This window comes from Oncorhynchus tshawytscha, linkage group LG14 (genome assembly GCF_018296145.1).
Source record: "Oncorhynchus tshawytscha isolate Ot180627B linkage group LG14, Otsh_v2.0, whole genome shotgun sequence".
Lineage (NCBI taxonomy): Eukaryota > Metazoa > Chordata > Actinopteri > Salmoniformes > Salmonidae > Oncorhynchus > Oncorhynchus tshawytscha.
In genome coordinates, this window is record NC_056442.1 from 36,609,418 (window position 1) to 36,634,309 (window position 24,892).

Genomic DNA, 24,892 nt, shown 5'->3' on the forward strand with positions numbered 1-24,892 from the left:
GTCACATACACATGGTTAGCAGATGTTAATGCGAGTGTAGCGAAATGCTTGTGCTTTTAGTTCTAGTTCCGAGTGCAGTAATTTCAACAATTTCACAACAACTACCTTATACACAAATGTAAAGGAATGAATAATAATATGTACATATAAATATATGGATGAGTGATGGCCGTGCAGCATAGGCAAGATGCAGTAGATGGTATAGAGTACAGTATATACATATGATTACGTAAACATTATATAAAGTGGCATTGGTTAGTGACTAGTGATATTTATTACCGTCTGTGTTGGCAGCAGCCACTCAATGTTATTGATGGCTGTTTAACAGTCTGATGGCCTTGAGATTGAAAAACAGCCTCTGTCTCTTGGTCCCAGCTTTTATGCACCTGTACTGACCTCACCTTCTGGATGATAGCGGGGTGAACAGGTAGTGGCTTGGGTGGTTGTCCTTGATCTTTTTGGACTTCCTGTGACATAGGTGTTCTGGAGGGCAGGTAGTTTGCCCCCGGTGATGCGTTGTGCAGACCGCACTACCCTCTGGAGAGCCTTATGGTTGTGGGCGGAGCAGTTGCCGTACTAGGCAGTCATACAGCCCGACAGGGTACTCTCAATTGTGCATCCGTAAACGTTTGAGGGTTTTCGGTGACAAGCCAAATTTCTTCAGCCTCCTGAGGTTGAAGAGGCGCTGTTGTGCCTTCACCACGCTGTCTGTGTGGGTGGACCATTTCAGTTTGTCCATGTGTACACCGAGGAGCTTAAAACTTTCCACCTCGTCCACATTGACGGGACAATAGTGGAGGAGGGGGGACGGTGCTCCCTCTGCTGTTTCCTGAAGGCCACAATCATCTCCTGTGTTTTGTTGACTTTGAGTAGGAGATTATTTTCCTGACACCACACTCCAAGGGCCCTCACCTCCTGCATGTAGGCCGTTGTTGTTAATCAAGCCTACCACTGTAGAGTCATTCTGCAAACTTGATGATTGTGCTGGAGGTGTGCATGGCCACGCAGTCATGGGTGAACAGGGAGTACAGGAGAGGGCTGAGAACGCACCTTTGTGGAGCCCCAGTGTTGAGGATCAGCGGGTGATGTTTCCTACCCTCTCCACCTGGGGGTGGCCTATCAGAAAGTCCAGGACCCAGTTGCACAGGGTGGGGGTCGGGACCCAGGGTCTCGAGCTGAGGGTACTACGGTGTTAAATGCTGAGCTGTAGTCGATGAACAGCATTCTTACATCGGTAATCCTCTTGTCCAGATGGGATAGGGCAGTGTGATTGTGTCGTCTGTGGACCTTTTACGGCGGTAAGCAAATTGGAGTGGGTCTAGGGTGGAGGTGATATTATCCTTGACTAGTCTCTCAAAGCACTTTATGATGACAGAAATGAGTGCTACGGGGCGATAGTCATTTAGCTCAGTTAGCTTTCTTGGGAACAGGAACAAGGGTGGCCCATTGAATCCCTCCTGGACAGGGCATCGGCATTCCAATGCGATTTCCCAGACCTGTGCTCCACGATAAAGTTAAAAGGCTTGCAACTCCAAAAACCATCTAGTGACGCAGGCATTACCATCTTTGGCCGTGGCCATCCATTTGAGGTGGGCATGATCTGCATTAAGGTAAATTTCCTCCCCAGTACTTGAGCTTCATTAAGGCCCATTTTATAGCCAGACAATTTTTCTAGGGTCGAATAGTTTCTCATGTTTGAGTAACTTACATCAGCCGTATGTCACGGGATGCTCCTCGCCCCTTTAATCTGAGACAGCACGGCGCCAAGGCCTGCCTCTGAGGCAATGGTACGGACCACAAAGGGCTCCTGAAAGTTGGGGGTGACGAGTACCAGTTCCACACAGAGCCTACTGCAGAGTCGAGAAAACCTGGTCTGAGTGACGTGGTGGGGCAGGCGTCGTCTGGTCATGTCGTGGAGAGGGGCAGCAGTTGTGGCAAACTGGGGAATAAACCGTTGATAATACTCCACCAACCAAAGGAAAGTTTACCTGCTTTGTGGTGGGCTTTGGCCAGGTTGAGCTCTAGAGCACCTATGTGGAGATGGTTGTCCTTCTGGAAGGTTCCCCCATCTCTGCAGCACTCCACCAAATCATGCGTTTATGGTAGAGTGGCCAGACGGAAGCTGCTCCGCAGTAAAAGGCACATGACAGCTCACGTGGAGTTTGCCAAAAGGCACCTAAAGGGCTCTCAGAACATGAAAAACAAGCTTCTCTGGTCTGATGAAACCAAGATTGAACTTGTTGACCTGAATGCCAAGCATCACGTCTGGAGGAAACCTGGCACCTTTCCTCACTAATGTTCAGGGTCCGGTTGGTTCCAGACTTCGTGCACTGGTACCACTGACCGTGTGGTAGCAGAGAGAACAGTCTAGGATTAGGGTAGCTGTAGTCTGACAATTTTTTGGGCCTTAATGACAGTGCCTGGTATAGAGGTCCTGGATGGCAGGGAGCACAGCCCCAGTGCGGTCAGGTGCCTCGCAGTTGATGCTTTAGAACTGAGGATCTAAGGGCCCATGCCAAATATTTTCAGCCTCCTGAGGGGGAAGAGGTGCTGACGTGCCCGTCTTTACAACTGTGTGTGTGGACCATGTTAACGCAGAGGAACTCAAAGCACTCGACCTGCTCCACTAGAGCCCCATCAATGATGTTTTAAAAATTGGCGCCACACTTTAAAATGGCGAAGGAAGAAATGGCAGCAGTTTTACAGGCACTTAACCAATTGTGCTAGTATGTGGGGTTTTTGCGTTATTTGTAACTTATTTTGTACATAATGTTTCCGCCACCGTATCAGGACAGCGATCACTCACTTGGATTAGACAATGATTTTTTCTTCAACAAGCAGGACATACCGTTAACATCCCCGTTATTGTCAAGAGAAAGACGCAAGTACAGAGGACACATTGGGGTGCCTCGTAAGGATACGCAGAAGGCGAGTGGGAAAGCTGCAGTTACCATCAATATTACTCACCAATGTACAATCATTGGACGAGGTACAATCACGAATATCCTACTAGCGGGACATCAAACTAACAGCTTACGTTTCACGGAATCGTGGCTGAATGATGACATGGATATTCAGCTAGTAGGATATACGCTGCACCGGCTAGATAGAACAGCCCACTCTGGTAAGACGAAGGGGGGAGGGGGGTCTGTGCATATTTGCAAACAGCTGGTGCACAAAATCTAAGGAAGTCTCTAGAATTTGCTCACCTGAAGTAGAGTATTTTATAATGACTCTTGGCAAATAGTTTGGTCTACAGCTTCATCTATACTTTCGTGGCTGTTTATTTATCACCACAGATGGATGCTGGCACTAAGGCCGCACTCAGTCAGCTGTATAAGGAAATAAGCCAACAGGAAACCACTCACCCAGAGGCAGAGCTCCTAGTGGCCGGCGACTTTAATGCAGAGAAACTTAATAAGTTTTACCTAATCTCAATCAACACGTTAAAAGCAAAATCAGAGGGATTAAAAAATATATATATTTAAAAAAATTCTAGATCACCTGTACTCCACACAGACGCGTACAAAGCTCTCCCTCACTTTGGTAAATCTGACCACAATTCTATCCTCTTGATTCTGGCTTACAAGCAAATTAAAGCAGGAGGCAGCAGTGACTCGGTCAATAAAAAGCTGCCCAGTGACACCAGACGAACTAAATCACTTCTATGCTCACTTCGAGGCAAGCAACACTGAGGCATGCATGAGAGCAAACTGTTCCGGATGACTATGTGAGTACGCTCTCCGTAGCCGACGTAAGACCTTTAAACAGGTCAACATTCACAAGGCCACAGGGCCAGACGGATTACCAGGATGTGTGCTCCAGGCACGTGCTAACAAACTGGCAGGTGTCTTCACTGACATTTTCAACCTGTCCCTAATGGAGTCTGTAATAACAACATATTTCAAGCAGACCACCAGTGTTCTTGGGCACAGGAACTAAGTCAACCTGCCTAAATGACTACAGGCCTGTAGCACTCACGTCCGTAGCCATGAAGTGCTTTGAAAGGCTGTTAATGGCTCACAACACCATTAACCCAGAAACCCTAGACCCACTCTAATGTACATACTACCCCAACAGTTCCACAGATGATGCAATCTCTACTGCACTCCACACTGCCCTTTCCCACCTGGACACAAGGAACACCTACATGAGAATGCATTGACTACAGCTCAGCAGCCAACACCATAGTGCCCTCAAAGCTCATCACTAAGCTAAGGATCCTGGGACTAAACACCTCCCTCTGCAACTAGATACTGGACTTCCTGATGGGCCACCCCCAGGTGGTGAGGGTAGGTAGCAACACATCTGCCACGCTGATCCTCAACACAGGAGCCCCTCGGGGGTGCGTGCTCAGTCCCCTCCTGTACTCCCTGTTCACCCACGACTGCGTGGCAAGACACAACTCAAACACCATCATTAAGTTTAGACGACCCAACCCACCGACAACAAGACAGCCTATAGGGAGGAGGTCAGAGACCTGGCCGGGTGGTGCCAGAATAACAACCTATCCCTCAACGTAACCAAGACTAAGGAGATGCTTGTGTACTACAGGAAAAGGAGGACCGAACACGGCCCCATTCTCATCGACGGGGCTGTAGTGGAGCAGGTTGAGAGCTTCAACCCCTCTTTTACGCTGCTTCTCTTTATCATATATGCATAGTCACTTTAACCATACATGTACACGCTACCTCAATTAGCCTGACTAACCGGTGCGCACGCATATATATATATATAGATATATAAATAGCTACGATTATGTTCTTTTTTTTATTCACTTATCCATTGTTCAACTAATACTTTTTTATTAAAAATTACACTGTTGGTTAGGGCCTGTAAATAAGCATGTCATTGTAGGTCTACACCTGTAAATGACAAATAAACAGTTTGTTTTCCTGCCACCACACTGCCAGGTTGCATAGTGCTTTTAACTCATGTTTGACACATGATTACATTCTGCATGTTCATTTATACAGTAATTAATATTCAACATGTGGAATAACAGATTTCACCTGTATGGCTACACTTCGCACTTCAAAAGTCATCTCAGCTCTTATAAAATAACTCAAAACAAAACTATTGTATTTATCATAGTGATTATGGAGTAACGTTAAAACAGTAATATGCCCCACCAAAATCAGACAACACAGAAAAACCTAAAATTGCTGAAATAAGTCAAAAGAGAATAGATTTAACTGATAATTGACAGACACTGGTGTAGCAAGAAGATCTGAATGCCATGACGCAAGAGCCTGTGTGAGTTCAAATCCCAGGTGAGCACATTAATAACTGTAGGAAATGAACATGCACAATGTAATCTGTCAATGTGTCAAATATGTAAGTTGAATTTTATTTATGCAGAAGCACTGTAACTAGCTCCCCTTTTCTAGTTGAACGACCATATGAGTCAAGTTGAGCAAACACATTTTAAGTTGAGAAAACGTAGGCACAAATTCAGTCAAATTGGAGCTAAGTTTGGGCCAACCAAAAAAAAGGCTGTGGAATCAATTAATTATTATTAGTCAGTGTACGGTGAACGAAGCTAGTTGAATCATGACTTAAGTTTTCAGTTGATCGTTCTCCGGTAGGGGGTCCTGCGTGCTCTGGGCATTACCGACTCGAACTAAAATGAGTTGAAAGATTGTTTTTTTGACTGAACAAGTCAAAATGATCAGAGTCAGTAAAATTAGCCAAACTTCACATCACTATTTCTGCTCAAGGAGGTGTCCACGCCACAGTGACGCTGATGGAAGAGAGGGAGGGTGCAGCTTTCCCATTTGACAACAGAAGATGGACCAATAAAAACGGTCAAATAGAAAGGCTGCATTTTCAGAATGTGATGTTTATATGGGCCCAAAATATTTGGTGTGAGAGAACATTCCACTATTACTGCTGATATGGAGATTGTGAAATTACAATGCAAAAATATGACAATGCACTCCTTTAAGTTCTCCTCTATTACAGAGAAATATTACTCAATGTCGGTCCAAATGGCCGATTATAATTTGACAAAACCTCAAATGCAAACAGAGTTAAAACGGTGTCAGAAAGAAGTTAACTTTCATCTTTGTTGTTTTGAGTGGCAGGAGGAGGAGAGGTTTGGTGTGTGTAGGAAGGTGTACACAGAACAGAAGAAGCGAAGGAGACAAGACCAAAAAAGTCACTGGAATAGCTTCAGTGGATTGCAACAAGGGAATGGTTATCTAGGATTGCGGGCTGCCTCGGACATGGAAGGTTTGAGATGGAAGTTACTTGAAGACTTTCTGATGTGGATAGGTACTCCAGGTGTGAAATTAGAACATAAAGAATTTCATTAACCTTTAAAAATTACAATGTGACTTCTCGAAGAGTGAGAAAGTTAAAAGTTATGAGACAGAAAGTGACAACCTTATATACAATTTTCAGAATCCATTGCTGGTAAAGTGCCGCAGTGAATTCTGACCAGCTGTCTGTGGCTTGAGACCGATTCAGTCCTTTCCAATAGGTCCAGACATCCTAGTATAGCAGTGCACATGGCTGCACTGATGAATATGGTAGTGATCTCCACTAAAGTATGAGAAATTCTATTAATGCCTAGCCACAATCTGTATCTGCTTTCAGACAATTGCTCCATTTATATGGTGGATGAAAACTCCAATAAATACTGACATGCTCGGTGAGTGCAATTGTTTGTGTGACTGCACCCTTGAAAGAATACAGGGGGCTTCAAACACCAGTCACAGAGGTGGACTCATGTTTATGCAGATCACGAGCCTCTAGACCTGGGGCGTGTTCAGCAGGACACGCTGTTTTGGAACGTTCAGATGGAAATATGTTATGTAGAACAAACATCTCTTTCCAACATGCAGAACAAGGAATCATGTCGGCTTTGTTCACGGCATTTCTATCTGCAATGTTTGGCAACTGAACGTGGTACTGGTTTTACAGTATGTGGCCTGAACCTGCCTGTCTGAAAGTGCCACAGACTATGATACAGAACCTAAAGATCTGTGTCAGGCCTGACTGGCCAGACATTCAGAACCAGTAAATCAATTCCCAACAACCCTTTCTGTATGCATCCGAATCATCAAACCCCAAAACTTGTATTTGGTGATCCATGTCTGACAAAGGAGACGTCTGCTACTCTGAGTACGATGCCTCATTCTGTATTGAAAACATGGACTAATAGTAGTGCTGCATTAGAAATAGCATCAGAGAGCAGAACACCCACTGAGATAATTATTTTAGAAGTAAAGCCATTTAGAATAATTACAGCCTGTTCAATAACAGAATGATGAGACAACCGAACAGAAAAATGGCATCAGTTTCAGATTTGAAACTATCAAACATGTCCCTATATTTTCAGAATGAATTCCATATTTTATGGACCTGAGGTATGGTAGATGCCAAACCACGTGGATGGAGTGCATACTAGGACTTCATCTTAGCACCTGAACTGGAAAATACTTTAAGGGAGCCTCAGCAAGACCTCTGAAAATGCCAATGGTTACTGGGCTTATCAGGTCGAAGCAGGTTTCTGAGAAGCAGGCCTGCACGCATCAATTTAGAGAGCCAACCAGGCGACCTCAGGGCTTGAAATAGAAATGAGAAGCTCAAAAGTTTCACTCCCAAGAACATCTAATAAAAATCATTCTGTTTATTTTCCCCCGATATGTAACCTAATTTCGCCGGTTATCAAATATTATATCACTCTGATGAAACGTTCCTAGGAGCCAATGACGGCACAAATACATGTATTTGGTTTGATTAGACATTCTCCATTCAGTCAATAAGGTTTGTTGCACGTCCATAAAAGTAATATAATCTACCAGGACTTCCAAGGCTCTTAGCATTGTCAAATGTCTGGACTCAGGGGGACTTCACACTTGATAATTCCAATAGCCAATGGTAATTTGCGAAGCAGTTTGTCTGGAATGGCACTTGTAAATCTATTGGTCTGATTTCCATGATTGCGTACCGCTGGAGACAGGATAATTGAAGAGCAAGTTGTATCCAATTCCCTGATCTGAGATCTAACATGTTCATATTCTGTAATTCCTTATGGACTTAGATAACATTGTTAGGGAGGGAGTCAGTCCAACTAGGAAGTAAGGAGTCTTTATTAAGAGGTAAATTGAAACTGCAGACGACTAATGAAAAGCCTATTGTGGAAGAAAGCTGCATCCCACTTAAAACTGAACACATCGATTGGCATGTGTTTTTCTGTTGATTATTAGAAAAACAAGATTTCAGTCGGAGCTATATTTCCTGACCGATTGTGCGTTTGGTTAATTATGTTTTTCACCCACGAGGCACTATAGAAGCCTATTTCCCTTTCTCAAAATCCCCAGATTGAATCTAAGATAAAAGTGAATTACAGATTTCTTGAGTTGATGTTTTTTGCAGAGGATGTTTTAGTTGCACAATTTCACAGGTGAAGGTGTTTGGTGCAGTATTTCTCAAGTAAGATGTGTTGTCTTATGTAAACAAATGCAGAGCTGCTGAGCAGGTCTCTCTCACTGTCTATGCTATTGGACAGAGTGCAATCATTGTAGCTGTTCACCGCATGTTAGTTGGCAAATGAACATCGTTAAATCAAAACCCAACCTTCAGTTACCCATTGTGACGCACGGCTGTTCCAAACTCAGTTTAAGCATAGACTGACTGACTAAAATTATCCTATTTACATGTTGTAGTCAATTTTGGCCCCAGAATAACTGTTTTCCACAAAGTCTCATTCATGAGAGAGAAGCATACATAGCTGGCTGTAATCGGTGTTGGACAACAGCCATACCCCTGTGCTGATCAATCCCCTGCAGTAGCCTCCTTAGAAGGTCCTTAGCCTCACAAAACCTGTCATGTAAGGTCTAAAGCCTGACAGCACCTTCTAAGACCAGATCACACCCCTCCTGATTTACCCCATCCACCTGGCCCGAGGCCTGCAGCCGGCAGAGAGGATAAAGCATGCCTCGCCCGCACTCCTCAATGAATACTAATCTCTCATCTCCCCACAGCCAAAACCATCAATCTCCCTCCGCCGTTCCAACATAGCCATCTTCTGCCCTTTTCCACTGACAAACCCATCTAGCTTTACTCAGCAAGCCGATCATCCATCATTACAGAGCAAACCAATCTCCAACAGCTCTCTACCACAGACCCATCCTCTGCCATTACACCCCCGGATCACGTCGCTCTACAATTACACAAACAAGTAATCTTCCACTCGCGCACTACATAACTCTTCACTTCGACCCGGTAACCCGTCTCCTACTTGCACAACAAAGCCGACAGAAAAGGCAGGCTTTACGGACACCACCACTTTCCACACCTTTATACCCTGCCTCGGAAATCAATGGCAAGCCATTTTAAAATGTCAATGAAAGATGCATTTAGAGATTTCGGTTTTAACAAAGGGCTGTTTGTGTTGGTACATTAGGGGGAATAACAGTTCTACAGCTGAGACTAGACCACCACAGCCTCCCACCTTACTAGGCTCAACCTGATTGTGATGAACTGCAAAAGAAAATGCAACACTATGTGCAGAATGTGGATTTGTTCTGATTCATGGCATGTATGGTAGTATACACTAACAGGGATGATTCATAAAAATGTGTTTGATCTTCCATTGATTGTTTTGATCCCTGAAGCCCACAAACTGCTGTCAGTTTGATCGAAAGGAGATTCGACCCCATTAGTGCATGTTATTTTCCCAGGATGCACCTGGCCTAAATCACCACCCGAAGCCAGGGAGCAAATGGCACGTCGCTTGCTCAGAGATCTGCCATTTATGATTGGACACCGTGATACCGTTAACCCCTGGACATCAAGTACTCCAACTGACATGGATTGTATGATAAGTGAAATTGAGCCAAACGACATAAAAGTCAATACTAAAAAAGTGAATAAGTGAACCGAAGCTATTGAGGCCAAAGCAAGGAGGACTTCATTGTTTTGCGAGCATGGCCTTATATCTATTACAGATTATTGGATGACTGTCATTCATATTTTATTCACCCAGTTCAATTTAACGTCGATAGGTTTAGGCTACTACTGTAAATGATTTCCCAATTTTCCCGATACCCATTATGAGGTTGCTACAACCTAGCCTATGAATTAAAGTTTACGAAGTAGATGCACACAGGTCGAGATAAAAATTTGATGTTACAGACAGTGACACATTCAGTAACGCCTTACACACCCTTGCCTGCATCTAGCTGATCTAGGGTGTAATCATTAGTCTAACATTTGCAAACAAGAGTTTCTATTGGACAAATTCAGGTATGTTTATCCCTTTTGCTTCTGCTTAAGAAACATTTTAACAGAATCAGCAGAATCAAAACCCTTGAACACACATAGTTCACTCACAGCAGCCACATTGTATCCCTTCTCCCATCTATGCACTCTTCCTCTCACCTTTGTTTTATGAACTTCAATGCACAATATCTCAGCTGTATGTGACCAGGTGAAAAAACCTTTCCAAGCCAAACCATATCATAACCACTACACACAGCCTACACTGTGGTCACCATATTAGTTAAAGTAACGTCATAGTCAACATAGTTCTATTAACTAACGCGTTAGTAAAGCCGCTACAATTATGCAGTAATGTTACAGTGTATAGTCAGTACGCAGTTTAGCAGGCAGTTACACCAGCGTGCCCCGGTTGCAATATATTTGTAAAAACCAAAAGCTTACCTTGACTTGGAAGAGTACCAGTGTTCTGTTGGATATAGCCAACATAGCATCCCTCTGTTTGAGCCAGGGCTAAATAGGCAAAACTTATTAAAATCTCTCCACCACTCTTGCTTTGCCTTCATTTTTGAATAAATAAATTTGTTCAAAAATGTTATAATATTGTCTTTCTCTTGGAGTCAAATACTCACCACATTTTTTGCACTGCAGTGTTAGCTGAAGCTTATGGTTTCAGTGATAGATTAAATTATCTGATCCTTTGATTGGGTGGACAACATGCCAGTCAATGCTGCAAGAGCTCTGATATGTTTGAGGACATCCTCCGGAAGTTGTCATAATTACTGTGTAAGGGGGTGGGAACCATGAGCCTCATAGGTTTTGTATTTAAGTCAATGTACCCAGAGAACAGAAACTAGCTGTCCTCCGGCTACACCATGGTGCTACCCTACAGAGTGCTGTTGAGGATACTGTAGACCTTCATTACAAAACAGTGTTTTAATTAATTGTTTGACAACACACCTCCGGATGTGTCCCAAACTCACTAAAAGTGGCAGTAATAAAGCCTCTTGAAAAAGTCAAACCTTGACCCAGAAAATATTTTTTTAAACTTTCAGCCTATATCGAATCTTCCACTCCTCTCAAAAATTGTAGACAAGGCTGTTGTGCAGCAACTCACTGCCTTCCTGAAGACAAACAATGTATACGAAATGCTTCAGTCTGGTTTTAGACCCCATCATAGCACTGAGACTGCACTTGTGAAGGTGGTAAATGACCTTTTAATGGCATCAGACCGAGGCTCTGCATCTGTCCTCGTGCTCCTAGACCTTAGTGCTGCTTTTGATACCATTGATCACGGCATTCTTTTGGAGATTGGAAACCTAAATTGGTCTACACGGACAAGTTCTGGCCTGGTTTAGATCTTATCTGTCGGAAAGATATCAGTTTGTCTCTGAATGGTTTGTCCTCTGACAAATCAACTGTAAATTTCGGTGTTCCTCAAGGCTCTGTTTTAGGACCACACACACACACACCACACACACATTACCTCTTGGGGATATCATTCGGAAACATAACTGTTAACTTTCACTGCTATGCGGATGACACGCAGCTGTACATTTCAATGAAACATGGAGAAGCCACAAAATTGCCCTCGCTAGAAGTCTGTATTTCAGACATAAGGAAGTGGATGGCTGCGAACTTTCTACTTTTAAACTCGGACAAAACAGAGATGGTTGTTCTAGGCCCCAAGAAACAAAGAGATCTTCTGTTGAATCTGACAATTAATCTTAAATGGTTGTACAGTCGTCTCAAATAAAACTGAAGGACCTTGGCGTTACTCTGGACCCTAATCTCTCTTTTGACGAACATATCAAGACAGTTTCAAGGACAGCTTTTTTTCCCCATCTACGTAACATTGCAAAAATCAGAAACTGTCCAAAAATGCAGAAAAATGAATCCATGTTTTTGTTACTTCTAGGTTAGACTACTGCAATTCCGGTTACCCGGATAAAGCTTTAAATAAACTTCAGTTAGTGCTATATACGGCTGCTAGAATCCTGACTAGAACCAAAAAATGTGATCATATTACTCCACTGCTAGCCTCCCTACACTGACTTCCTGTTAAGGCAAGGGCTGATTTCAAGGTTTTACTGCTAACCTACAAAGCATTACATGGGCTTGCTCCTACCCATCTCTGATTTGGTCCTGCCGTACATACCTACACGTACGCTACGGTCACAAGATGCAGGCCTCCTAATTGTCCCTAGAATTTCTAAGCAAACAGCTGGAGGCAGAGCTTTCTCCTATAGAGCTCCATTTTTATGGAATGGTCTGCCTACCCATGTGAGAGACGCAAACTCCGTCTCCACCGTTAAGTCTTTACTGAAGACTCATCTCTTCAGTGGGTCTTATTATTGAGTGTAGTCTGGCCCAGGCGTGTGAAGGTGAAGGTGAACGGAAAGGCTCTGGAGCAACGAACCGCTCTTGCTGTCTCTGCCTGGCCGGTTCCCCTCTTTCCACTGGGTTTCTCTACCTCTAACCCTATTACAGGGGCTGAGTCACTGGCTTACTGGTGCTCTTTCATGCCGTCCCTAGGAGGGGTACGTCACTTGAGTCACTGATGTGATCTTCCTGTCTGGGTTGGCGCCCCCCCTTGGGTTGTGCCGTGGCGGAGATCTTTGTGGGCTATACTCGGCCTCGTCTCAGGATGGTAAGTTGGTGGTTGAAGATATCCCTCTAGTGGTGTGGGGGCTGTGCTTTGGCAAAGTGGGTGGGGTTATATCCTTCCTGTTTGGCCCTGTCCGGGGGTATCATCGGATGGGGCCACAGTGTCTCCTAACCCCCCCTGTCTCAGCCTCCAGTATTTATGCTGCAGTAGTTTGTGTCTCGGGTGGCTCGGGTCAGTTTGTTATATCTGGAGTACTTCTCCTGTCTTATCCAGTGTCCTGTGTGAATTTAAGTATGCCCTATGTAATTCTCTTTCTCTCGGAGGACCTGAGCCCTAGGACCATGCCTCAGGACTACCTGGCATGAGGACTCCTTGCTGTCCCCAGTCCACCTGGCCATGCTGCTGCTCCAGTTACAACTGTTCTGCCTGTGGCTATGGAACCCTGACCTGTTCACCGGACATGCAACCTGTCCCAGACCTGCTGTTTACAACTCTAGAGACAGCAGGAGCGGTAGAGATACTCCTAATGATCGGCTATGAAAAGCCAACTGACATTTACTCCTGAGCTGCTGACTTGCTGCACCCTCGACAACTACTGTGATTATTGCTGGTCATTTATGAACATCTTGGCTATGTTCTGTTATAATCTCCACCCGGTACAGCCAGAAGAGGACTGGCCACCCCTCATAGCCTGGTTCCTCTCTAGGTTTCGGCCTTTCTAGGGAGTTTTTCCTGGCCACCGTGCTTCTACACCTGCATTGCTTGCTGTTTGGAGTCTTAGGCTGGGTTTCTGTACAGCACTTTGAGATATCAGCTGATGTACGATGGGCTGTATAAATACATTTGATTAGAATATATAGTTTTATCTAAAAATGGTAACTTTAAATGTTTTCCAATTTTTATGAAATTAACTGAGGAGCCTTCACTGTGTCCGTCAGTATTTGGCAGAGTGGGGTGGCCTCACTGGCCTGTATTCCAACTCCTCTCACTGGCCACCTAAGCCTTCCGTCCCCCCCACCTACCCTCCCTTCCTACTCCCTTAACTCCCATACCAGACCTCCCCCGCCTGATGCCTGCCCTCCCTTCCCACCCCTGCATCATTAGTCACATGAGAACAGGATCTAGATGGAGATGTGTTGGTGGTGAAGTGCTCCTGTCAAGCTGCAGCTGTGGCAGCACACACACCGTCACCTTTACTGCAGTCTGTGTGCCTCAGCTCACTTCACTGCCACACTCTGCTTCATCATCAGAACCGCTCTGTTTACTTCCCCAGAGTCACACTGTACCGTAGTAAAATACAGTACAGTGATTTGTGTTTGTATGTTTGACTGAGTATTATTGTGCCACGAAGACAGGCCTATTTTCAACCCATTAAACAACCATTGTAGGCTACTTTTGTCTTGCTGCTAATTCAGGTCAGACCCATCAGCAGATTGACAGTGTATAAAAGGTTACTGTATGCTATTCTGAAGGGAGCTCAAACAACAAACAGAATGGAAAGAAACACAGGAGTCTATATTACAATACATATTCAAATATTAAAACTCAGTAACATATTCGCCCATTCACTGTCAGTAGTAGGAGTTAATGAGGTGAAATATTGACTGTCGGTGCTGGCACGTCCTGGCTGCATTGTGGGGGTTATATATATATATATATAATAACAATAATAATAAATTGCCACAGCTAGCTTGGCACTAGCCTTGCTAATGATCTCTGCTGAGAGAGGAGCCAACTCCGAGGTACTGGCTCCCTCTGTGCCATCCGCCACCACTGTTACTATGGAACACATGTGATTTTGCTAAATTCACATTTAGACAATAGTGAACACAAGTAAAAACCTCTGGGGGTGGGGACAGTACAACTGTTCGATCAACTTTAATACCAAAGAGTTTTGCCTACCATAAAGCACTACTTAGTGATTAATTGCTCACATGGACCCAACAAATTCACATATTTCCAGATATCTCCTGTTATGGTTTGACAGGAAGAGTTGGGTCTGCCAAGAGTGGGTGAAAATGCACATTGGTGATGAAATTTCACTTCCTTATGTTATAAAATACATTTTACCAAGACAAATATAATTCTTCACGTTCTGAATTGTTCATCGAGGTCGTTCTCGAACAGATCATTAACAGTGTATTTACATTGAGATAATGTTTGTGGAATCAGCTGTCACATAGCAATGTTATTATCATATTTCTTCTGTCAGGCCTAATTGGCCAGTTTAAGTGTGACATTTGCACTAGCTGTCAACCCTGTCAGTGTTTTAATTGACAAGAGGCTTCCTCAATCCAATAGCCCCCTAGCCTAATTTTACTGCTTTTCCTCCCCAGCAAGGAAAAAAAGAAGCTTATAGATCACATTAACGCCGGCTCCTCCACAAGGTACAGATACAGTGGCAGGAGACACTAATGGCTAACAGAGTAGCAACATAATACAAAGAAACAGGAATTTTTTATTTCTCCCTCTAAATAGCTTGGGTATGAAATACAATTCCACAGATAATTCGGTCCTAATCTGAGCATAGCAACAGTGATAAAAACATGCAAAAAGCTCATGAAAACTTGAATGACATTTTGTTTTGTAAATTGAAGCTCTCCATTGACAGTAGGCTAGGTTAATGTTAGGAGGCAACAACTTCAGCTGGGTGAGCATTTAATAGGCCTCATCATGTGCTCGCATTAAGCACACACACAGATATACCCATACACACTCATAAACTAGCAACAGTGTAATCACCTTCCTTACCTAGCAGAAAACTGTAGTATTAGGGTCTGACATCTGCAGAACGTTATGGGGGCCAAGTTGAGCAGTTATAACTGATAGCACAGAGCAGTGGTTTTCAAACCTATCCTCTGCGACCACCAAACGTCTCACAACTGTGTTGTAGCCCTGAACTTACCTAATCAAGGACTTGATGATTAGTTGACAAGTTAAATCAGGTTTACTAGCTGTGGAATAGTTCAAATACATGGAACGGCTGGGGGTCCCAGAGGAGAGGTTTTAAAATCCCTCGCCTAGAGCCCTCAAATTCATATCTGACCTCTAAACCCGTTTCTCTCTTCCCCCCGCCAATTCTTTCCCTCTAATCAAGGACTGATTTGGAGTACTCAAATCTTACCCTTAGAGGTCTGGAGTACGGCTAGTTTTCTGTTTTACCTGATAATGAATTGCTCCCACCTAGTGTCCAAGGTCTACATCAGTCGATGATGAGGGGCAGAATGAAAAACGAATGAACAAAGCAGTGGAACTGACTTCGAGGTCCAGAATTAAATTTGAGGGATGTATTTAATACTAACAAACGGGAAATGCCTTTTCTGGCTCATGCAGTTCAGTTGTCCACCCTTATATACTGTTATCCTAATTTATCAAACTCCACCCAGGTGTCCTGTCCTACGGCATAGATGATAAATCCTCTGACTGGAGGAGCCAATGGTTGCTGTCAATCCCCTGACAGCCTATGTAAGTAGGACAGATGGAAGTAAAATAATGCTGTGAGTTGATGAGTTCATGTTGGCCATGGCCTATCCTACAACACAGGGTTTACTCCAGGCTGAATGGATAGTGTCATGATGAACACACTCCAACTCCATGTTTGCCATTTTAATCCCAGCCTGACGTGAAACCAGTCCCTTAGCCAGTCTGTCGTCATCACTCGCGTTTTAATCTCATCAACCAAGACCGCCACCCGGGCCGGCCGGTGAATCTGTACCTTGTCCTCGCCTTGTTAAAACGCCAGGGCAAATCAGAGGATTACAACCTCCTTTGACTTCAGCAGCGTGGGCTGGGCAGCTTAGCAACAACCACAATGCTCATCTCACTGTGCTGCTGCTGGTAGTCAATCTAGTATGGGGGTTTCCTCAACACAAAATAAGTTACAATATAAAACATGCTTATTTTTGTTCCCCAACTGGTGGCATGGGGGTGATTTTACTTGGCTCCCCAAGTTTGAGAAACAAAATAACTAAATACACCAGCAAATCAGCACCAAGCTATTTTTATTTGGGAAATATTTTCCAAAGTATTCCCACAGAGATGTTTGTGATTGTACACAAAATGTTAGCAAGGTTTGAAGCGATTGTTTTAATAAAATATTATCTGTGAGGTTATTGCAGTCAAGTTGCTCTACAAATTATTTGTAATTATGTTCAGTTCTCCTAACCATCCGCTCAAGAAAACAAATCGGCCTGCGGCTGAGCTGAATCTAGCTGATTAAAAACCATCAGAATACCATCAGAATAACAATGCAATTTGATAGTTTGAACTGTCCCGACAGGTGAAAGGATGCATGTCGTAGCCAGTGAGACAGCCTACCTATGAGCACACCGCACCTTTCTCCCCTCCACTATTGAAGAAACCAACCCCTGGTTCAATTGTGCTTTGAAAAACAACAGCCACCTAAAAAAAAACTTGTAGATACCTTATTACTCCCTGTACTTAGATACATTTTCACTTCAGGGGCGAAATCTCAGGAGGCAATTTCTACAAACTACATTACAACACTATTGTAACACCATGCAAGTGCGTTTGGGCCAAACGGTGGATCTCACAATATATATTTATTGATATCAAATACTGTAGATTTGGAGCCAAGATCTACTTTTCGTCATGCTAGAACACTACACTAAAGAGCGAGGTCTTCACACATGATTTAGGTATTCATCGGCTACATCATATTTATAAAACAGGTGGTAGCCTACCTTACAGCCATAGCAGTTCGACATCTTATAAACAATTTGTGAAATTGCCTGAGGAATTTTCCAATGCCACATCTTCTGAAAGCTACACAGAACCACTAAATGTGAAAAATAACGGTATACCACAAGACCGTAACCTAACAGTCTGTATGTGTAAATAAATGACGCATAGAGCTGGAACGACAATAATGATTGAAATAGTAGAAAATGTGTCATTTGCTAACATAATCCAAAAAAACAAAAGGGTAAATAGAATAGTTGCGGCACAAAATTCTTACCTTGAAAAATCCATAACAATAACAGGAGCGCTCGGACTCTCCCAGACATCGCCATTGCCCAACATGAACCGCACGTGCCCTGTGCAAGACAAATAGCAAACTTGTCTACAAAAGGAGTAGGCGTCTGTTGTCTTTTTGAAGTTAGTCTCCTGTTCAGTGGGCTCTCATCCGCTCCACTTCTGGCCAAAGTGAACGCGGGAAGTTGAACTTAGACAGTATAGAAAGGTAATAGTTTATGAATTATTTCAGCTTTCCCGTCCGCCGAGCAAACATTGCAGAAAACTGGCGCTGGTACACTTCCACCGTACACGGTCAAATAAGAAACCATTTGTCGAGAAGTCGACGCTCTGTTTCCCTTGACTTTACTCCTGAAACCCTTACATATGTGCTGCTTTCCATCTCTCTCCAGAGTTGAAATGTAGACAGTAGTCTCCCCTCCTTACCCTCGAAGTGGACAGTTATAACGGGTCACCTGCCCGCCTGCACCTGTGCGCACATGAAACGCCCCGCCCCCTATCATTATGGACATTTTGCACTGTTATGGTTTAATTTTGCACTGTTTGTTTTTATACTTTCTACTCTGTAACATCTATACACAAGATTAATAATTTATATAGGACTAATTACTATGAACTAAGGCTTGTAATGAAGCCTTATTAACTGTGGAAAAAAAAGTTATTAAAGGCCCAGTGCGTTCAAAAAAAGTGATTTGCCTGTGTTTTTTTTCCCAGTCAAAGGTTTGGACACACCAACTCATTCAAGGGTTTTTCTTTATTTTTTTACTATTTTCTACATTGTAGAATAATAGCGAAGACATCAAAACTATGAAATAACACATATGGAATCATGTAGTAACCAAAATAGTGTTAAACAAATATATCTTTTAGATTGTTCAAAGTAGCCGCCCTTTGCCTTGACGACAGCTTTGCACACTCGTGGCATTCTCTCAACCAGCTTCATTAGGAATGCTTTTCCAACAGTCTGGAAAGCGTTCCCACATATGCGGAGCACTTGTTGGCTGCATTTCACTCTGTGGTCCAACTCATAACAAAACATCTCATTTGGGTTGAGGTCGGTAATTGTGGAGGCCAGGTCATCTGATGCAGCACTCCATCACTCTCCTTCTTGGTCAAATAGCCCTTACACAGCCTGGAGGTGTGTTTTGGGTCATTGTCCTGTTGAAAAACAAATGATAGTCCCACTAAGTGCAAACCGGATGGGATGGCATATCGTTGCAGAATGCTGTGTTAGCCTTGCTGGTTAAGTGTGCCTTGAATTCTAAAGAAATAATTGACAGTGTCACTAACAAAGCACCCCCACACTATCAAACCTCCTCCTCCATGTTTCACGGTGGGAACCACACATGTGGAGGTCATCCGTTCACCTACTCTGCATCTCACAAATACACAGCGGTTGGAACCAAAAATCTCAAATTTAGATTCATCAGACCAAAGGACAGATTTGCACCGGTCTAATGTCCATTGCTCGTATTTCTTGGCCCAAGCAATTCTCTTCTTATTATTGGTGTCCTTTAGTAGTGTTTTCCTTGCAGCAATTCGATCATGAAGGCCTGATTCACGCAGTCTCCTCTAAACAGTTGATATTGAGATGTGTCTGTTACTTGAACTCTGTGATGCAATTATTTGGGCTGCAATCTGAGGTGCAGTTAACTCTAATGAACGTATCCTCTGGAGCAGAGGTAACTCTGGGTCTTCCTTTCCTGTGGCGGTCCTCATAAGAGCCAGTTTCATCATAGCGCTTGAGGGTTTTTGCAACCTCACTTGAGGAAACTTTCAAAGTTCTTGATATTTTACAGATTGACTGACCTTCATGTCTTCAAGTAATGATGGACTGTCGTTTCTCTTTGCTTATTTGAGCTGTTTCTGACATAATATGGACTTGGTCTTTTACCAAATAGGGCTATCTTCTGTTTATCACCCCTACATTGTCACAACACAACTGATTGGCTCGAACACATTAAGAAGGAAAGAAATTCCACAAATTCACTTTTAACAATGTAGTCACCTGCATTCCAGGTGACTACCTCATGAAGGTGGTTGAGAGAATGCCAAGAATGTGCAAAGCTGTCATCAAGGCAAAGGGTGGCTACTTTGAAGAATCTCAAATCTCAAATATATTTTGATTTGTTTAACACTTTTTTGGTTACTACATGATTCCATGTGTGTTATTTCATAGTTTTGATGTCTTCACTATTATTCGACAATGTAGAAAATTGTAAAAAAATTAAGAAAAACCCTTGAATGAGTAGGTGTGAAATTGTGAAATTGATGATAATGCCCTTTTAGTGTAAGAACTGTTTGAAAAGACAGGCTGACATTTCAACCTGGATCACCAGACATCACCGGGTGGTAAATTAGTTAATAGACCAATAAGAAAGAGTTTCAAACCTCTGCCAATAACAGCTAGTTTTCAGTTTTCCCCTCCTCACTCAGACCACTCCCAGAGAGTCCTAGCAAATTATTTCTTTATAAATTGCTCATTGCTAAGAAGCTGTTTTTGTTTCTTTTTAACCATTTTAAGTGAAAACAATCACAGTAAGGTACTTAATTGTTGCCCAAAAATGATTTTATATTGAAATAAAAATGTCTGCATTGGACCTTTAAGGTCAAGTGCTAAGGGGATACAAGCATTGGCCTACAGACTTGTCAAAGATCTAAGAAGATAAGCATGGCAGTGACCTGTCTTCTGAAGGGATAGGGTGTATGGAATAATGCTGTGAATGAGCATGGAGAAGATTATTCCTGATTTGTACTGAAATGTATATTCAGGTCAATGCTATAGATAAAACGTTTCAGGGATTTAGTTCATACTGAAATTTATTCCAGATAAAGTCTATAAAGATGTGAAATCAGTTAAAGTGCATTACCTGAGACTCATTTAAATGTTTACATATAGGACACATTTCTTTTGCATGTCAAAATCCCCAGGAAACATTAACAGATAGTTGTGTGAGAGGACAGATAGGAGCATGAGCTAGGCTTTTAAGTTGTAGTGTAAGTCTGAGGTCCTGCCTCAGCTCATAAATGGGTTGTCAGGTGAAATATTAATATCTGCGTGGCCCATGTGTTGTTTTAGTTGTTGGATGTAATGGATTTATTACATGATATAAATCCAGCATCTTTTAGACTGATCTGTCCTCACCTCGATCTGCAGTGAAATACACAACGACCATGACTGCCACCACTGCTAACCTCAACCCACTACCTCATCACATCAGACCTGTGTGTTCCAGAACCTAGAGTTAATAATTGACTGGCAGACTCTTGAATTTTTCATGGCCTCATATTTTTGGTCCTGCTTTTCCTGCTTTTTAACATTGCCAGCCAATTTGACAGAGGTCATAGCTTACGAAGAATATTTTCACTGGCTATAAAATAGAGCTTCAATTAATAACATGAGTTGTTATGTTACACCAGACAGAGTCACTAGCTCGTCTGAATGAAGGTGAAATGTGACTGTCTGAGGCTCTGAGCATCGTCCTCCAGTAGACAGGTATAGGTAAATGAGAGAGACCCTGACATGACCTCACAATGACTTGTCTATGTAATTGATGCTCATGTTTTACTCTCACCAGATTGGAACAAAAACCAAAGATATCTGAAAAGCCTACTGAAAAGATATAGCTAGTATTTGAATGCCACCCCCCCCAGCTTATTCACACTAACATACCAAGAAAACTTGATGCTGATGGCTAGTGTAAATTATTGATAATTAATGGTGGGTATATGGAGAGAGGCACTAATCTCAAACTGCACCGTGGGAACATTCTAAGGCTGCACTATTTTTCATTCCACATATATTCCCAGAACAGATTTTCAAATTGTTTGGCAATTATAGAGTAGGGCTCTATGTCACTGTTACTTTGTTTAAGGAACCATAAAATGTACAATATATCCCACGTGAGATCAACTGCGATTTGTGAAATTGGATTGTCTTAAAATGTATTTTGTGTGAACATAATTCAAAGTCCCATGCAGCTGTTTTTATCTCTGATCTTTACTGGGTAACAATTAAGTACCTTACTGTGCATGTTGTCAATTAAAATGGTCAAAAAGAAACAAAAATGCCTCCCAAGGCATCGCTGTGCTTTAGGCATCACTACAGACCCTGGTTCAATCCCAGGCAGTGTCACCACTGGCTGTGACCATTAGTCCTATAGGGTGGTGCACAATTGGCCCAGCGTTGTCTGGGTTAGGGGAGGGTTTGGCCAGGGGGGGGCTTTACTTGGCTCAGCGATGAGACTGGATCACAATTGGATATCACAAAAAAGGGGATAAAATACAAAAAACTAAAATAGCATCTTAGCAAAGGGCAGTTTCTTAAGCAAAAAATGAGCTAGGACTGTCTGAGTGGGGAGGGGAAAACTGAAAACTAGCTGTTATTGGCAGAGAGGTTTGGAACTGTCTTTCTTATTAATATGTTAACTAATTTACCTCAGGATGATGTCCCCATAGAAGGCTTAAACTCCATCCCACCAAAACAGGCAGAACTTTCAGACGCTTTCAAACAGCTCTTACACTAAAAGGGCATTATCATCATGTGCACAATTAAACAATATTATTTAGGGTTGGCGCCCCCACTTGGGTTGTGCCGTGGTGGAGATCTTTGTGGGCTATACTCGGCCTTGTCTCAGGATGGTAAGTTGGTGGTTGAAGATATCCCTCTAGTGGTGTGGGGGCTGTGCTTTGGCAAAGTGGGTGGGGTTATATCCTTCCTGTTTGGCCCTGTCCGGGGGATGTCATCGGATGGGGCCACAGTGTCTACTGACCCCTCCAGTCTCAGCCTCCAGTATTTATGCTGCAGTAGTTTATGTGTCGGGGGCTAGGGTCAGTTTGTTATATCTGGAGTACTTCTCCTGTCCTATCCGGTGTCCTGTGTGAATTTAAGTATGCTCTCTCTAATTCTCTCTCTCTTTCTTTCTCTCTCTCGGAGGACCTGAGCCCTAGGACCATGCCTCAGGACTACCTGGCATGATGACTCCTTGCTGTCCCCAGTCCACCTGGCCGTGCTGCTGCTCCAGTTTCAACTGTTCTGCCTGTGATTATTATTATTTGACCATGCTGGTCATTTATGAACATTTGAACATCTTGGCCATGTTCTGTTATAATCTCAGAAGAGGAGATGGCCACCCCACATAGCCTGGTTCCTCTCTAGGTTTCTTCCTAGGTTTTGGCCTTCCTGGGGAGTTTTTCCTAGCCACCGTGCTGCTACACCTGCATTGCTTGCTGTTTGGGGTTTTAGGCTGGGTTTCTGTACAGCACTTTGAGATATCAGCTGATGTACGAAGGGCTATATAAATATATAAATAAATTTGATTTGATTTGATTATTCCAACCACGTAGAATGGAAATATATATAAAACACAGGAAATCATGTTTTTGACTGCGCTGGTCCTTTTCAGTTTTCACCTAAAATTACATACCCAAATCTAACTGCCTGTAGCTCAGGACCTGAAGCAAGGATATGCATATTCTTGATACCATTTGAAAGGAAAAACTATGACCTTTGGAGGAAATGTGAAATTATTGTAGGAGAATATAACCCATTAGATCTGGTAAAAGAAAAAAAACAGGCCAATATATGATTTAGGAATCTATGTGCAGTTTAGATTTTGACCACTAGATGTCAGCAGTGTATGTGCAAAGTTTTAGAATGATCCAATGGACTATTGCATTTTCTGTTCAAAATGTTGCATCAAGACTGCCCAAATGTGCCTAATTGGTTTATTAATGCATTTTCAAGTTCATAACTGTACACTCTCCTCAAACAATAGCATGGTATTCTTTCACTGTAATACTGTACTACTGTAAATTGGACAGCTCAGTTAGATTATCAAGAATTTAAGCTTTCTGCATATATCAGATATGTCTATGTCCTGGGAAATGTTCTTGTTACTTACAATCTCATGCTAATCACATTAGACTACTGTACGTTAGCTCATCCATCCTGCGGGGTGGATCCTGTAGGTGGTTAAATAAGTACTTCCTTGTTGTCCATCCATTCTGTATAATAGCTTATTTCAATGGCATGTACTCCCTAATTATTTGATTATTTGGTATCTTTTCACTTTGAGCTGCAGTTGACTTCCTGAAGAAATTCTTTGTTAAACATGTTCATGTGAGAAGAACCCCTGATCTCAATTCCAGGTGGAATATTTTTATTTTATTTTTATTTCACCTTTATTTAACCAGGTAGGCAAGTTGAGAACAAGTTCTCATTTACAATTGCGACCTGGCCACAATATGGGCCTCTCTGTCCTCAACTGTGGTGTCCATGCATTGATAGTGTGTCTGGTCCGGCATGATTCATGACTCAATTCAACTCTTTGTGCCTTGTTCCTCAGTTTACTTTCTCGTTTTCTAAACAAGTGGAACTCAAATGCAGCAGAGAATCTATCACCAATTAGTTTGTTATTAATGAATGGTTGATTAGTGTCATCTAGTGGTCAAGAGGTGAAGAGCATTCGTTTTCACAACCAGACGATAGTCTGCAGTATTTTAATTTAAATGTAAAATTGAGAGGTGACTTCAATCTAGAAACATAATCTACAAGGAGGATATCCTCCAATCATCTCATTGTGTGAACCCTCAGTCTCAACATTTTTCTCTGAAAAGCATCTCTTCACTGAAAAATGTATTTTATTCACACAGACAGATGCCAAAGAGGTAAATACCAGTCTTTCGTATCAGACTATCATGTCCAGCAAACGTGGGATTTGGTTCAGGATTCTGTGATTACTTAAAAATAATCTGTTGATTTTAGACATACTCGAATTGTAGCCTATTTTAATGCATCATATCCATATCTCTCATCATCTGTGGCACTTATTAGGGTGATGCATTTAACCACTTTAGAGTACTGCACCTTCATAATGTATTGGTGTACAGCATCACAGTCACAGACAGTACTTTAATACCGTAATATACAGATCCCACAGTCACAGGAGGGTCACAATACTTGAATCCACAGGAGGTTGGTCGCACCTTAATTGGGGAGGACGGGCTCGTGGTAATGGCTGGAGCGGAATAGGTGGAATGGTATCAAATACATAGAAC

General features: G+C 42.7%; 1 protein-coding gene across 2 annotated transcripts in view; it reads right to left on the minus strand.

Annotated features, from left to right (window-relative positions):
- Positions 1-18,290, minus strand: part of LOC112267133 (endothelial cell-selective adhesion molecule-like) — a 64,930-nt gene extending 46,640 nt beyond the window's left edge. For both annotated transcript variants that reach the window (XM_024445245.2, XM_024445243.2), the window contains exon 1: positions 17,817-18,290. In XM_024445245.2, the coding sequence (XP_024301013.2) occupies positions 17,817-17,871 (55 nt within the window). In that variant the 5' untranslated portion in view covers positions 17,872-18,290. The remainder of the gene's footprint in view (positions 1-17,816) is intronic.
- Between the last annotated feature and the right edge of the window lie 6,602 nt (positions 18,291-24,892).